This window comes from Lepeophtheirus salmonis, chromosome 9, assembly GCF_016086655.4.
Source record: "Lepeophtheirus salmonis chromosome 9, UVic_Lsal_1.4, whole genome shotgun sequence".
NCBI lineage: Eukaryota > Metazoa > Arthropoda > Copepoda > Siphonostomatoida > Caligidae > Lepeophtheirus > Lepeophtheirus salmonis.
In genome coordinates, this window is record NC_052139.2 from 19,605,495 (window position 1) to 19,619,656 (window position 14,162).

The 14,162-nt window shown below is 31.2% G+C and overlaps 1 protein-coding gene across 38 annotated transcripts in view; it reads left to right on the plus strand.

Annotated features, from left to right (window-relative positions):
• sif (still life) overlaps positions 1-14,162 on the plus strand; it is a 146,706-nt gene that overhangs the window by 74,831 nt on the left and 57,713 nt on the right. For 33 of the 38 annotated variants that reach the window (XM_071891076.1, XM_071891094.1, XM_040719977.2 and 30 more), the window contains exons 2-4: positions 11,108-11,320; positions 11,726-12,095; positions 13,887-14,037. In XM_071891076.1, coding sequence (XP_071747177.1) covers positions 11,108-11,320; positions 11,726-12,095; positions 13,887-14,037 — 734 coding nt within the window. Of the gene's footprint in view, positions 1-7,767; positions 9,203-11,107; positions 11,321-11,725; positions 12,096-13,886; positions 14,038-14,162 lie in introns of those variants that run through there. The other 5 variants (XM_071891093.1, XM_071891078.1, XM_071891087.1 and 2 more) reach the window with 2 other exon arrangements.

The window sequence follows — 14,162 nt, forward strand, 5'->3', positions numbered from 1 at the left end:
CTTTTTTATGTTTTTTGAAAGATATATGAAGCCTTACTTTTTATTTTTTTGATAAAAATAGTTCAGAGAGAGAGAAAGAGGGTGGAATTGATACGAGTAAAAAATAGTATATTCTAGCTACATAAAACTTGTGGTACTACAATCAGTTATACTACATTATGCTTCGGTTAGTGTCACATTTGATTGGTGAGTGTTTTTGAACTAGAAAATTCTTATTATATCTTCAGTTGATATCAAGTGTCCTTCTAGTTTTAAGCCTCGTCTACATGGAAACGTTTTCTGAGCAAAACTCCGAATAATGAATATAGTAAAAATAAATCCATTATTTTTCCAATAGGTGCCTTTGTAATGTGTATTTTGCATTGTATAAGATGCCTCACACTCTGACAGGTCAATTGTTGTAATTGTGAATAAAATATTGTAATTCTTTGAGTTCTTCCGTCATGTAAGCACTTTTATGGTTGCCAAAGAAATCACACATTATTGTGAAGAAAAAAAAATTCATAAAAAAATATCCATTATAAATCATTTATTTATTTTTAATAAATTTTATATATAAATATATGCTTTGGGCCTGTAACTATATGAAGCCAGTGTTTCTTTTCACTTAAAACTATCGTTTTAAGAGCCGAATGCGCTCATTTCTTCTTCTCTAATAATTAAGTAATAATGATTCCTATTGGATTATTTAACATTTTTAACCAGCTTAAAATAATTAACTAGATGTTTTCCTCCTGTGAACGCAAAACATTTGAATAAAAGAAGTAGAACTTTTTTTTAAAAAAAACATTGACATGCCATTTGGGTGGGGCATTAGTCACTTATTTCAAAAAGTACCAAAAAACTCTGCTAAGACTAATAAAATGGTCAACCCCCATTCAACTTCTTATCGCTTAACACATTGTCATAAAATAATATAGATAATACACTTTTAGTGGGAATGTAGCTGACCAAAAATTTAGAATCCCCATCTGGCTCCTTCCTATACTTTAAGTCTGTATACAAATCGGACGCCAAAGTCGTCTCAATAACTTCATCATAGATAACATCAACTGACGTTATCCTCAATCAATTTCATTCATCTAGTATCCAATGTTTATAATAACAATAAATACTTTAATTGAATAATGCCAATGATACATAAAGATTTACTAAACCAATTCATTTGATAAACTGAGGTATTTTATTACCATATTAGAGAAACGCCTTGCTTTACAATTTGGGACTTTATAAAGGATCGATAAAAAGGGCGGTATCGAATATTAAGGCCCCATACAAATCGACTTTTTATGATATATATCTTATGAGACTCGGCTCCGCCAATTTAAGCATCATTTCATATCCTTGATATTAGAGTCATTATTTTTAACTTTTATGGCCTATTTATCTTTTGATCTACAAAATCCTTCTTTAATATCTATATAATATGTAATTGCTTTTCAAAATAAAATTTTCTTTCTGAATCAATTTTTTAACACAACTTTCATTATAACATACCCTCTTATTTTATCAAGGAAAAATATATGTAATATTATACATCAAAATAAATAGAGACTATCTTTATGTACAATCATGTTTCTAGTAGCATAGCTTCAAAATTTTATCAAACCCCAATATAATCAAAATACTTAGATGCAACAAGGTTGAAGCTTTTCCTATACGTAGAATTGACTTAACCGTAAGTATCCGTTTCATTAATATACTGGAATAAAGTGCTTTCAGTTGCATTATAGATTGCATTGTTAACCAAAGTCGATGTCATTTTGAAGGTTGAATTGTTGAAACATATATGTAATATGTAGTCATTTAAATAAAATAAACAAATTTATAAAATTAAATACTGTGAAAATTCATAAAATACCTGCTTCAAAAATGACAAAAACTTCAATTTTTCATATTAAGGGTTATTTTACATTAAAATTTGGTTGTTTATATTTAGAGTACTAATTCAAATCATTTCTTAGCTTGCAATTTTTTTTTGTAATTGGGAATCTGAGTAGTGTTTTTTAATTTTCCAAAGCTGGTATTGTTATTCTTTAATTATAAGGAAGAGAAGATTTAAAAATAAAGCGGGTGTACCTCTAATGGATTTGTCTAATAGTTATAGGGATGTCATGACAACTAAGCTGTTCTCCTCCTAAACACTCTTCAAATTTTTATATTTTAGATTAAGTCCATGTTAAGAGTAAAAATGAAAGTAAAGATGTGTGTAAATTCTGCCTATGCTGAAGCTAGATACGATGTTAGACTTGTTTTCATTACCTTCCCCTCATAGTATGTTTGTTACAAAATGTCGATTTATGGTGCGAAAAAAACTTGCAGGAGGAGTGTGCAGAAGTCAAGAAGTATTTTGGGAATCCCCAGAGAAATGCTGGATTTTCATTACTTAAATGGGAAAAATCAATATAACGTCACTTATAAATTAAATGATAAATTTTTAATCTTTCACCCAGTCAAAAAAAAAATCAATTCCTTGTTTTTTTTATCACAATAATGCTGGAAAATAAGTCACCACAAATTAGCTTTTATAATCATGTATAACGTGTGATGGATTGTATTAAAGATACAATGGATGTTACGACATTCATTTATCCGGTATTTTGTAAAAAAAAAATTATCAATCTCTGTGTTAAAAATCTATAAATTGAAACCCGACATTAGCACCTTCAATCTTTATTACTAAACAATATGAAGTACTTTGTCTTATTTTTTAATTTTTTTCCCTGATGGTTTAAAGTACTACCTCAGTCAATAGACATAACGAGTATATAATTAAATTAATAGACTAATGAATAGGCATTTTTAATTAGAATAGATAAAATCCCTATTATCTTGCAGCACCAAAGGAGAAGCTGTAATTGAAAGACCTTTACAAAATCATGAGCACAGATCAACAGAGCAAGAATTGGAAAAGCTTTGAATGACTGTTAGTACATTGTACTATTTTTGTGTATCTTCATAAGATATAAAGATATTATTATATGTAATTTGCTGGACCACAGATAAAAAAAGATGAGATTAGAACAAATAAAATATCTTTTGGATTTTTTATATATATTATTACTAACTAAAACATACATACATAAAAATAAAAAGTTTGAATTACAAAGATTTTATCAAATGTTCATATTTGAAAGATTTTTTTTTAATATGTGTTGTATTAATAAAAAAAACAATCTTGAACAAAAATCAAGAAAAGGGAAAAGTCCAAACTTAAATTTTTGCTTCATTTTACATACAGCCCAATATTTTATAGACATATTTAAGCCAATAAAAGGCCTTTTATACAAATTAGCCGGATGACCAAAGAATTTTAGCTTTAGTTTAAAAGCATTATTTGATTTCATTAAATTAAATAAATTAATACACTATGGCCTCATCCTAAGCAGATGCATTGCGACAAATTATTTGGTCTTATTTCATAGCATATCAATTTTTAATATGATATTTATGGGCCCCAATCACTGGCTCGGCATTAGTTGATCTTTTAAATAAATACAGTTTAAAATTTAAAAAAGTTTGCCTTATCTGCCCCAACTTTCTATTTTTCCCTGTGCGTTACTTTTTCAAGTAATAGAGGCTTAATAAAAAAAAATTAGAATGGCATAACTGTATTAAGTAGTGTGGTGTTGGAGTTGGTACTTTTGACATTTTATTCTGTTTCTGCTCTTATATGTCAATAGTTTAATTTATCTCAATTCATGAAGTAAAAGCAATCATAAACATTTTACTTCATAAAAAAAATTAATCCTCCATGAGCGGTCCAAGAGTATATCTTCTCTGCACTAATTTTCGAATAACGGGTGATCAGATGGCACCAATTATGGGATTTTAGCAAAATTAATCATTTACTTATTTGCGTTCAAAAAAGTTTCAAAATTTCAAATTAGCAAAACACTAGGTCCTTTATGAGTGATTGTGTTTCTCCTTCTCAACAACTGACTAAAAATAAGTCCTCTAGCCTCTTATACGAGCAGGCGGGGAAATTGGCCGTGATGCACTCATACAGGATTTAGATGATGCCAAAGTTGGATAAGGATCCTGCATATTGGCTCAGATACAGCCCCATTCAAATCAAAACAACTAATTACTCATTTTTTATTGTGACAATCCATTTTAGCTTATTTATTTGCAATTTAGGGCACACTCAAGTGTTAATAAGAATGATTTCTTGATATAAATTGATGTTAATTCGTCGAAGAATACTAAATGTAGGTTATCAATACTCAAATTTGAGAAAAATCATTCAGGATTGTTTTTGTGTTGACGGGCCACATATTTAGGTGTACCTATCTAAGTTGTTTTTGCAGTAGGGAGCAACGTGAGAGTGTACTACTAACCATGGATTATTTATAAATAAATCTGGGAAGGAATCAATAAAAATAATAAAATTTCAATACTCTATAAATTTATGTCTCATAGTTGTTCAATACTCGGCTCTTTTTATTATTGTTATTTCTATAAGTTCGAAAGCAGTTTTTTATAGATAGATTGTTATATATCTTATTATTATTTTATTTTTATTTTTACAAAAAAAAGTGCTTCAATTAGTAATTACAAAAAAGAGGAGAAAAGTGAAAGCACAAAGATTGGAATTTTTTTCATCTTTTATTCTAAAATCAAAGATATAATGATTTTTTAAAAGTAATAATGAGTTATCTTCAGTGTACCTTTTCCTCCAAAAATGCTCTGAACTAAAGACCCAAAATCAGTGGTCTGTATCTATGAGAAGTTGTACCAGTTACCAATTAATTGTCCTATTATATACAGCCTGTAATAATGAAATCTGAAACCTCATATTTCTGGACTTTTCTAGCTTACCGTTTTTCCCTTAGTCATCTTAATTCAAAAATATCTGGGATTATAGTAATTTGGGTCTATTATCGCTATTTTTTACAATTAAAACAATCCCCAAAGTATAATTAATAAAACTAATGTAATAGAGAACAGACTCCAAATCAAAATTACAAATGACAAAAAAATCACTTGTTGAAAAAATATCATTTGATATATAATCTCAATAACTTCTTGTATCGGAAAATATTTGGTATCATATATATATATACCTATGTCATCAAGTCAAAAACCGGCTTATTTTAAAGGGATTTTTGTTGAACAATATTAATTGGAATTCTGAACCATGTGTGATACCAATGCATTTTGCTAGATATCTAACAATTTTGAATAAATTCATAAACGCAAATACTATTCTTATAAAAAAGAAAACAATTTTTTCTCATTTTGACATCAATTCACATTTGATTCTCAATTTTGTTGTTTTATTATGTTGGTAGGGGTGTCCTGTAGTTATGTTGACATTTATGATTTGTGTAGGAAATATAAAATGGTGATACGTTTTCTGGTGTTATTTGCCATTTTTTATCATTGAAAAAAATGAAAAAAAATCACTTTAGAAGAAAATTATCTTAAAACTTAGGAAAGATCCTGTATTCTTTTGAAGTAGTTATTTTTAATACTCAATGCTAAATATATGAAGGAAGTTAACACCCTTAGTATTTAGGCTAGACTGATATTATAAACATGGATGAAACATGTAATTATAAACGGGGTAGTACAGATCCCACAATACTCCCCCTAGAATCTGCTTCCAGGTATCATTAAAATAAATCCTTATTGTGAGAATACAAGTATACCAAATAAAAGTGGTGAAAGCATGAGTTTTTTTGAATTGAAAGGATCAAATAAGAGCAAACATATCAAATTTGAATGGTAAAAATGCACGCATTAGAAATTAAAATTATAAAATTAATGATCTGAATTGAAACTGAGACGCAGAGACTACACTAGATTAATTTATATGCATGTTTTGAAACGTCAGAAGAATATCTGCTATTCCAAACCCTGGTTTCATTCAATCAACCAAAACAAAATCTAAACGATGTCCTGGATCCACTTTCAAGATACATTTAGATAAAATCTTGAAAGGACATTGTACATTTGAGCGAATGTGAGTTTAATTAGCTTGTTTTGAACAAACAGATGCGTAGCTCGCTTGAAAGTGTCCAATGAGGACTGCATTCCATGAGGAGGATAAGAGGTTGTGATATTATGATTAAAATGTTCCAGAAGTTTAAATACACTTTTATTTTGCATGTCTTTAATAAAATTATTGGCTTTTATAAAATCTGCACTGAGTATAGGTTGTGTTTTGTAAACGATGTAAGATTTCCATTTGTATGTAGTATCATTAAGTAAGAAATTGATTGAAGTAGTTCCCCTGGGGGTTATTCATTGCCCCCAAAAGTCACAAGAGAGGGCCGACCTGACTCTTTAATGATATAGGTGGCAAGATTAGTGGGGAGAATAGAAACTTGTGCCCCCGAATCGATAAGGAAGCAAATTTTAAATATTTTATCTCCAATATAAAGCAAATCATTTGTGGAATTAGCTACTTCCTAGTTTTTTGAGAAGAAATTAAAAAAAGGACAATGAGGCCTGGCACACGTTTTAGATTCAATACCATAGCACATGTGTTGCCTGCATACCTTTTTCTTCTTCTTTTCACCTCCATGCTTTTTCTTTTTGAAAACTACTGACGTTTCTTTTTCATAATGACTAGTTGGAGTTGTTGGGTTTTGGGTTGGATATACTCCAATATTTGAAATAGAAAAATAACATGCTGAGTCTTTTAAGCCATCGCAAATATCAGCAGATATCTGCACATTTTGTCTCGGGGTCGGGCTATTTCCCTGTGTGAAACAGGCATTGATCTTATAACGATCTCGTTCGTAAGGGTATCTTTCAAATACGGAACTAACGTCAGATCGAAAAGTCGGGTTAGAGAGGTCATAATTTTCTTAGCACACCTAAAGACACCCAACGAACACTGCCAACGTTGTAAACATGTATAGTTACATAATATTTTTGAGAATTGAATTCGAATGGGGGGAAAAAAATCAGAAATAGTTATTTTTTTTATTGTCAAAAACACCCGAAATGCTAACGTAAGAAATTTGACCATCGAATGAAAAAATAACGATTTTTGTTAGGTCAAACTTCCTACAACCAATATATATATATATGGTAATATATAAAAACCTTCTGTTCATAAATTTTTATTACGTGGTCTATGACGAAGTACTAGCCTCTTTTCTGAAATAGAGTCCCTTATTTAAGAATAATAATTTTTTATGACATGGAATTTTGTAGAGTCTCAGAGCATGCTAATGCATCACTTCATTTGTGTATATAAATACAGATCCCTCTCCTTGCCAATATATGTATAAAATAGGAGCATCGAAAAAAGCTATAATTAGACTTCTTCAAAGACTGTTGCTACACTATAATGTGTAAATAGATGACTATTTCTTCTTTCTCTCTTAGAAGAAGTAGAATATGGAACTTTTATTAATAGAATAGAAGGGGGCGGGGAAGGGTGTCAAAGTGGGCCTTGGATTTCTTTTTCTTACTTTTTTTTTTACATTACAATCTGAAGATGCAGAGGGGAAAAAACCCCGGGAAAGATGGAGGAAGAGTCAGAAGGAGAGAGAAGGAGGAGTAGAAGCATGGCCTTGAAAAAGGCCGTGTTTCTCTCTCCCAAAACTTTCTCTTCTTCATATAGGAGAGAAGAGGGCCGCAAGGAGACATTGAAATCGATATAAAAAAGAGAGAAAATACACATTGAAGAAGGCAACACCAAGTTGCTTTTTTTCGATATGAAAGCCCTACCACCCCACCAAAAAGAAGATGATGATGGTAATAACAATAATAAAAAATCAGCAGTAGCAGCTGATGAAGGGAGAAAGAGAGAGTGTGTGTGTGTGCCAAAGGCAGACATAGTTAACTATATATATTTTTTTTTTACATCATATATATGAAGTTGTTGAGGAAGGATTTGAGTTTTTTTTTTTTTTTTTTTTTTGAAGGAAGAAAAGAAGAAGAATTAGAAGAAGAAACGAAAGGGGAGCCTTCCTTCCTTCAGTATTATATTGTATAGTTTATTTGTAGAATCAAAAAAATATATATATATATTTGATAAGTGTCTGTGCTGTGTTCGTGTCAATCCATAAATCCAGTCCGGAGAAAGGAGGATGATTAAACAATTAATACGAATTATTATTATTTAGCCAGGGAAACAATCATAGTGTAACCTTTTTATACTTAAAGCCTGAAACCTACTCACTTAACACCTTGAATGAAGGAAGAGGAAGGACTTTTCGTTTTTGCATCTAAATATTTATTAGATGTATCTTTCATCTTCATTAGCCTTTCAGAGTAAGCACGAAGAATAAGGACAGCAACGAGGAGAAGTAGAAGAGGGGGGAGGAATAACATGAGGAAGCATCAGCCTTCTTTCTTCACATCCAACTCCAATGCTCCTTGATGATTGTTCATCATTAGTATCTCTCAGTAGACTTTCAACGTCCGATTCCTCCTCCATGCTCTGAAAAAAAAAATACACAACTTCGACGCTACTACTTTTCTCCTTCACATTTTATTTGCTTCTGTTAAAACTATGGACATTCTGTGACATGAAACATGTGTTATAAAAGTGTGGCTTAAAAAAAAAATTCCCAAAGCCTACTCCAATTAGACCTGACTACACAATATATGTAATACTAAAAAGAAAAATAATAAATAAAAAGGAAGAGTTGTGTATCATTTCATGAATTGTTATATCGTCTAAAGATATACAACATACTTACAAGCAAACATAGGTATATGTAAAAAGAAAAAAAATCTTACATCCCTCTGAAGGAAAGTCAATAACTCCATGATTTAAAAAAGAAAAAGAAAAAAGATAGAACCAGTTACACATTTGCTACATATGTACATGCAATCCAATCCAATCCCTGAATCTGGAATCAGCAGGAACGTCACGTCTTCTTCTGATCATTTATCCGCAGTTGCAAGTCAGAGCAAGAAGAACAATCTCTCACTACAGTATCAGAATCAGCTAAAAGCAAATCATTATCAAATAAAAGGACATAAAAATGTCCGTCTCCACTGCTGCAGCAGCAAACCAAGGGCATCATCAGCCTCTCCGCTCAAGTCGACAAAGTGGTGGAAATAGCAGTGGTCCGGGTGGAGGGGGTGGGGGATCCGGGGGGAGTCAAGGAGGCTACTCTCGGCAATCCTCTAATAATGTACACTACTCCACCAACTCCTCGCAACAACAGCAATTACAGCTACAGCTTCAACAGCAACAACAACAGTCTCGTCTCGGGAAACATGAATACAAGTAGATTATAATTATAACATATATTATAAATGCATGCACTCAAAAATTATAAAGGCAGGTGTGAGGGATAAAACACATGTTTTTAAGAAAATGCTTCATGGAGAGAAAGAAAAAAATTCACTTTTGTTTTTGGCTGTTATTTTTTGTTTGTTTTTTAGTAGCCACTTGCCGATTCCATCTTCTTCGAATGCACAATTATTCAGTGTTGCTTTAGTTTGATTGTACCTAGTAGGTACAATTAACACGAAAAAACAAACGATTTAAATGATATTCAGATCAAAACACTCTTTTTTGAAGAAAAAAAAAATCATAAAATATCAAAACTGTTGAGCAACCCCGAAATATTGTTAAAAACCGTTCAAAATTTATACAGGATGTATTTAGTCTAAAAGAAAAAAAAATCCGACTTTCAAAACTTTAAAAATGAGCTCCACTCTTGTGCCTACCTACATTCATATGCATGTGTTATATTTGTAAAAGGATTGATTTTGTATTATATCATTAAGACCGTCGTAAGTCTCGCAAATAGCTGTAGTTGTTATTGACCTACTAAATGTAGCAACAACAGTTATAGCAAAAAAATATATAAACTATAGAAGCCTCTTAAATGCACAAACGCCAAAACTGACTTCTTCTTTTTTTCTCAAAAAATGTATATATGTTGTCCCTCAACATAAAAGTAATCTTGAACAAGAATCCAAAAAAGAAGAAAATCCATTTATTTACTTTATATATACACGACAAATTGTCATATACATCTTTAAGTTAATTATAGCCATACTATTCAAATTTATGGCATGAGATTTACGAGGCCTATAATGGCCCTGATATGGTCCCTTTCAAATAAAATCAATCAATTTCTCATTTTTTATTGTGGACATGAATTTTGTCTACTTCAAGTGGAATTTGCGATACAGCCAAAGGATTCATCAGAATAATTTGTTGATATAAATTGTTGAATATTCGTCGAAGAATACGAATGTAATATAAATAACATCATAGTTTGCTTTTGTGTTGACGGGCCACGTATTATCAAAGAACATTACTAGGATTTCTCCATCTGCATTTTAAGGGGTGGCTAATGCTATGGGATAATCTTTTTGTTTTTTACATATGATAAATAGTATGGATTTTCTTCACTTGGTTCCTATAAGTTTTTTTCTTCTTTTTTTATTTTTTGGAAAAAAAGTCCTTCGTTAGCAGATTAATCGTTTTGTATATTACATACATATTTTGAATATGTAATCGTAAAAATATTGCATCAGATTGTATTATTGATACACATGTATACATTTAAGGACATGCTAAGCATAGTTATATACTTAGGACTCCACTACTTAGCCCTAAGTATGTATATATTCTTTACCCCTATTTGAGTTATAATGATATGATATGATATCTTATGGATGGAGTTATTAGGATATGCTTTAAAAAACTGAGTTAAAGATCTTTTTTCTTATCATTAATGTATCTTAAGGCAGTGTTTTTCAACTGACGTAGCTCACTATGTTACCGTGAGGGATATTCTTGGTTAATGAGAGAAAAGAAAGGTAAACACAGGATTCCAAAAATTTATGTATCCCAGACAAAAAATTATTTCATCACATGCCGTGAAATTTCTTTGATATTAAAAAAAAATGCACTGTCCAAAGAAGGTTGAACCTACTCCCTTAAAGGAAATTATAATTCATATTATTATCAGCAAAATATTCAATATATTTTACTGATTATATCATATCCACACATAAATAAAAAATATTACATCACGTATAGCTTATTCCAAATAGCTTTTAATGTGAAAATGTGGTTGTAATTAAATGATTTGTTCATATTTACATGGAAATGTGTCAATTTTATTGCCACTATGTTTGTTTTGTTCTTATTTTGTACAAATTACTTTTACAGATGTGGTCATGATACAAGAAATAAACTTGGAACACGTTTGATCTCTGCAAAAAATGTACCACTCAAAGGTTTTTTAAAGAAAATGGGTAATAAACTATCATGTTCCTGTGGACCCTTGAAGATCAATAGCTATCGTTTCGAAGCGGGTAAAGAGCCTTGGCAAGCTCCTCATCAACCTTCACGTCGTCGTACTGGGGATGGTAATCTACTCAGGTAAGGTTTAAAGTTTTTTTGTACTTACAAATTCGTACATAGATGTCAATTGAACTCTACAGATATTTATTTTTTGAAAAAGAGATTGTTAAAAAACTTTTTTTTCTTGCCTTTGAATTTATTCGTTCTTACTTTGTACTAAGATCTTTTTAAATAATACTTGATATCAAATGACTTTGCATTTCTTGAAATGTACTAAGTATTTAAATTTGAGTTGTAAATGATGAAAGGTGTAGAGAATTTATGCCAGGAAAAAAAATGGGGGTTTTTAATACTAACCTTAAACACAAGTGTATCTATTTAATTATCCATTCCTTTAGTTTACCTATAGCTATCTATATATGTCAGTCCTTATAGGAGTGAGACATTGAATTAATTTTTCATTACTTTTTACAATAAATTCAGCCTTCCTTTATGCCGTCTCTGGGCTGAAGTATTCCATGTAACAACGTCCAGCTCAGGGACAGTCAAATGGACACAAGTGAGTGAGGACCTCGTTCCAGTCAACATAACATGTCTTCAACAAGGAGGCACTGACTCTCATCACGATCCATCCTCTGCAGCCTCACAAGGCAGCTCTGACGTCACAATATTTCACATTACGGCCTACAATTCCCAAGTGGAGAAAATTCTGGATGTCAAGCTCATACAACCTGGAACTCGGATTGGTCAAGCCTCAGAGTGTTTTATTTATTGGAAGGATACTTCAACCAACGACACTTGGGGCCTTAACTTTACATCTCCCATTGATGCTAAGCAATTTCGAGAATGTTGTGTAAGTAGTATAGTGCTTTAAGTGTATGAACAGGGCTTAACAAATGAATATATATATATAATATCAAGCACTTTATTAAAAACAATATTATTCTGCATATGCTTGCTTTCTATAGAAAGAAGAAGAATAAAATACGAGAACAAGAAGACAAGAGGGGGAGGGGGGCAAGGAAGAAATGACTGTTGAGCTTTCTATTTAATAATATGAGTACATAGAACTTGAGTCATTTAGGATGAAAAAAAAAGAAGAAAAAAGTATTTATATTAATAAGAAAAATAATAAATAAATAAGTTGCCTTAATATGAAAGAATTGAAGAATGCAAAAAAAAAAAAACCGTTGTCCTTTCCTTTATAAAGGACAGTCATATATCCAGGGCTGGTGCTTGGATTTTTCTTTAGGGGCGGAGAGGGGAATATTATACTCAATTTGTTCTAACTGACATTTCATCTGACAAATAAAATTGGGCCTTTTCAATTTTTTCCAGAAATAATTAGAGGCCTGTTTCATACATAATTTGATTTGCGTCAAATTCAGTCAAATGACGACGCTTAGTTTTTTAATGAACTATACTGTGTCCGATGATTCTTAGAAATTAATACTTCTATCAATTATTTTAAAGAGTTATTTTTCTGAACGCCTTCACTTTTTTTCAGTACCAAAGTAATCGAAAAATCCGAGTCACATCCTATTTTTCCTGACTCTGATACTCTATAGGGAAGTGCCCCCGCCCCCTCCTCCCGTCGTATGGGACTTACATTTTCCAGCCAGTAACACAAAAGCAAGCTGATATGATTTGGATTTCATACATTTTGTCTTCAAATAATTCATTATCTTCTGAGTAATACTATATATATGCCGCAAATTGCATTGAAGAGTGCCAAAAGTTCATAGTAATAATTAATGGAGGAAAAAAATGATATATGATTATATTTAAATGACCATATTGGAACTTAATAAAGCCCCATTCATCAAATGAAGGCTCCAGACCAGATATGTCAAACCTATTTTGACAGAGGGGCACATTAATATATCCTTTAAGAATCAGACATAGAAGAGAAGAAATGTAGCCAAATAAAATTTATTTTACACCCTTTCCGTATCAAGATGTTAATTGACCAACACTAAAATATACAGTGTGTTTTTTGTCAGCTGTTGATTTGTATGCTTCTTTCCCCCTAAACTGCATTTTGAACGTTATTGGGTGCAAATATAATTAGCTGTTGTTTAGCTGTAAACACTTCTAAACAATCATTGTTGGAAAGAACTGGCAAACTATCAACTGGTTTTGTTCCTTTTTTCTGTTTCTTTTCGTATGATACAATAAAGGTAACGGCGTGGTATACGAAGGGAAATAGAGGGATCATCATTTGACACCCTCCCCCCAAAAAAAAGGCACTTGTCAAAGGGGAGAGTTCATATTTTGAAATTAATAAATTATTTAACTTTTTAGATTTAGTTCTTTTAAAAAAATATATATTTCCCTACTTTAATTTAAGGATGACTATTTTCTTTTTAAGTCTATTTTTAGCATATATCATTTTCCCTTAATAAAAACGGACATTTGATGACCAAATAGGATATATAAAAAAAGGAAAACTATTGATCTTTCTAATATATAATATCTCTACCTAACCCAGAAATTTGAATATATCGAACATAATTAAACGAAATACGCCAATGAGTATTTAAGAAGTAGAAAATTAAATTATAGGAAATTTCTCATTTATGTTGATTGCTGTTTTTGTGATGACACATAGTATAAAATAACAACATCTCTCTTTCTATTACAGGCACGAACACGAGGAAATAGCTGCAGTGGGAATAAACCTAGCTCAAGATCCACACCTGCCTCTCCATCACGGTCCAGAGAGCCTCAATGTACATGCATGACTTCAGAACAGTACGCACGACTCCGGGCTTCGAATGATCCACGTATTAGAGGTAAGTAAGGATCTGGACAGCCTTTTGTCATTCACAATCATTATACTTGCATATTAAGTTCTGCAAAGATTCATACATATTATAAAACTATGACCACTTAAAACAACATTCCTCACTTGGTAAAG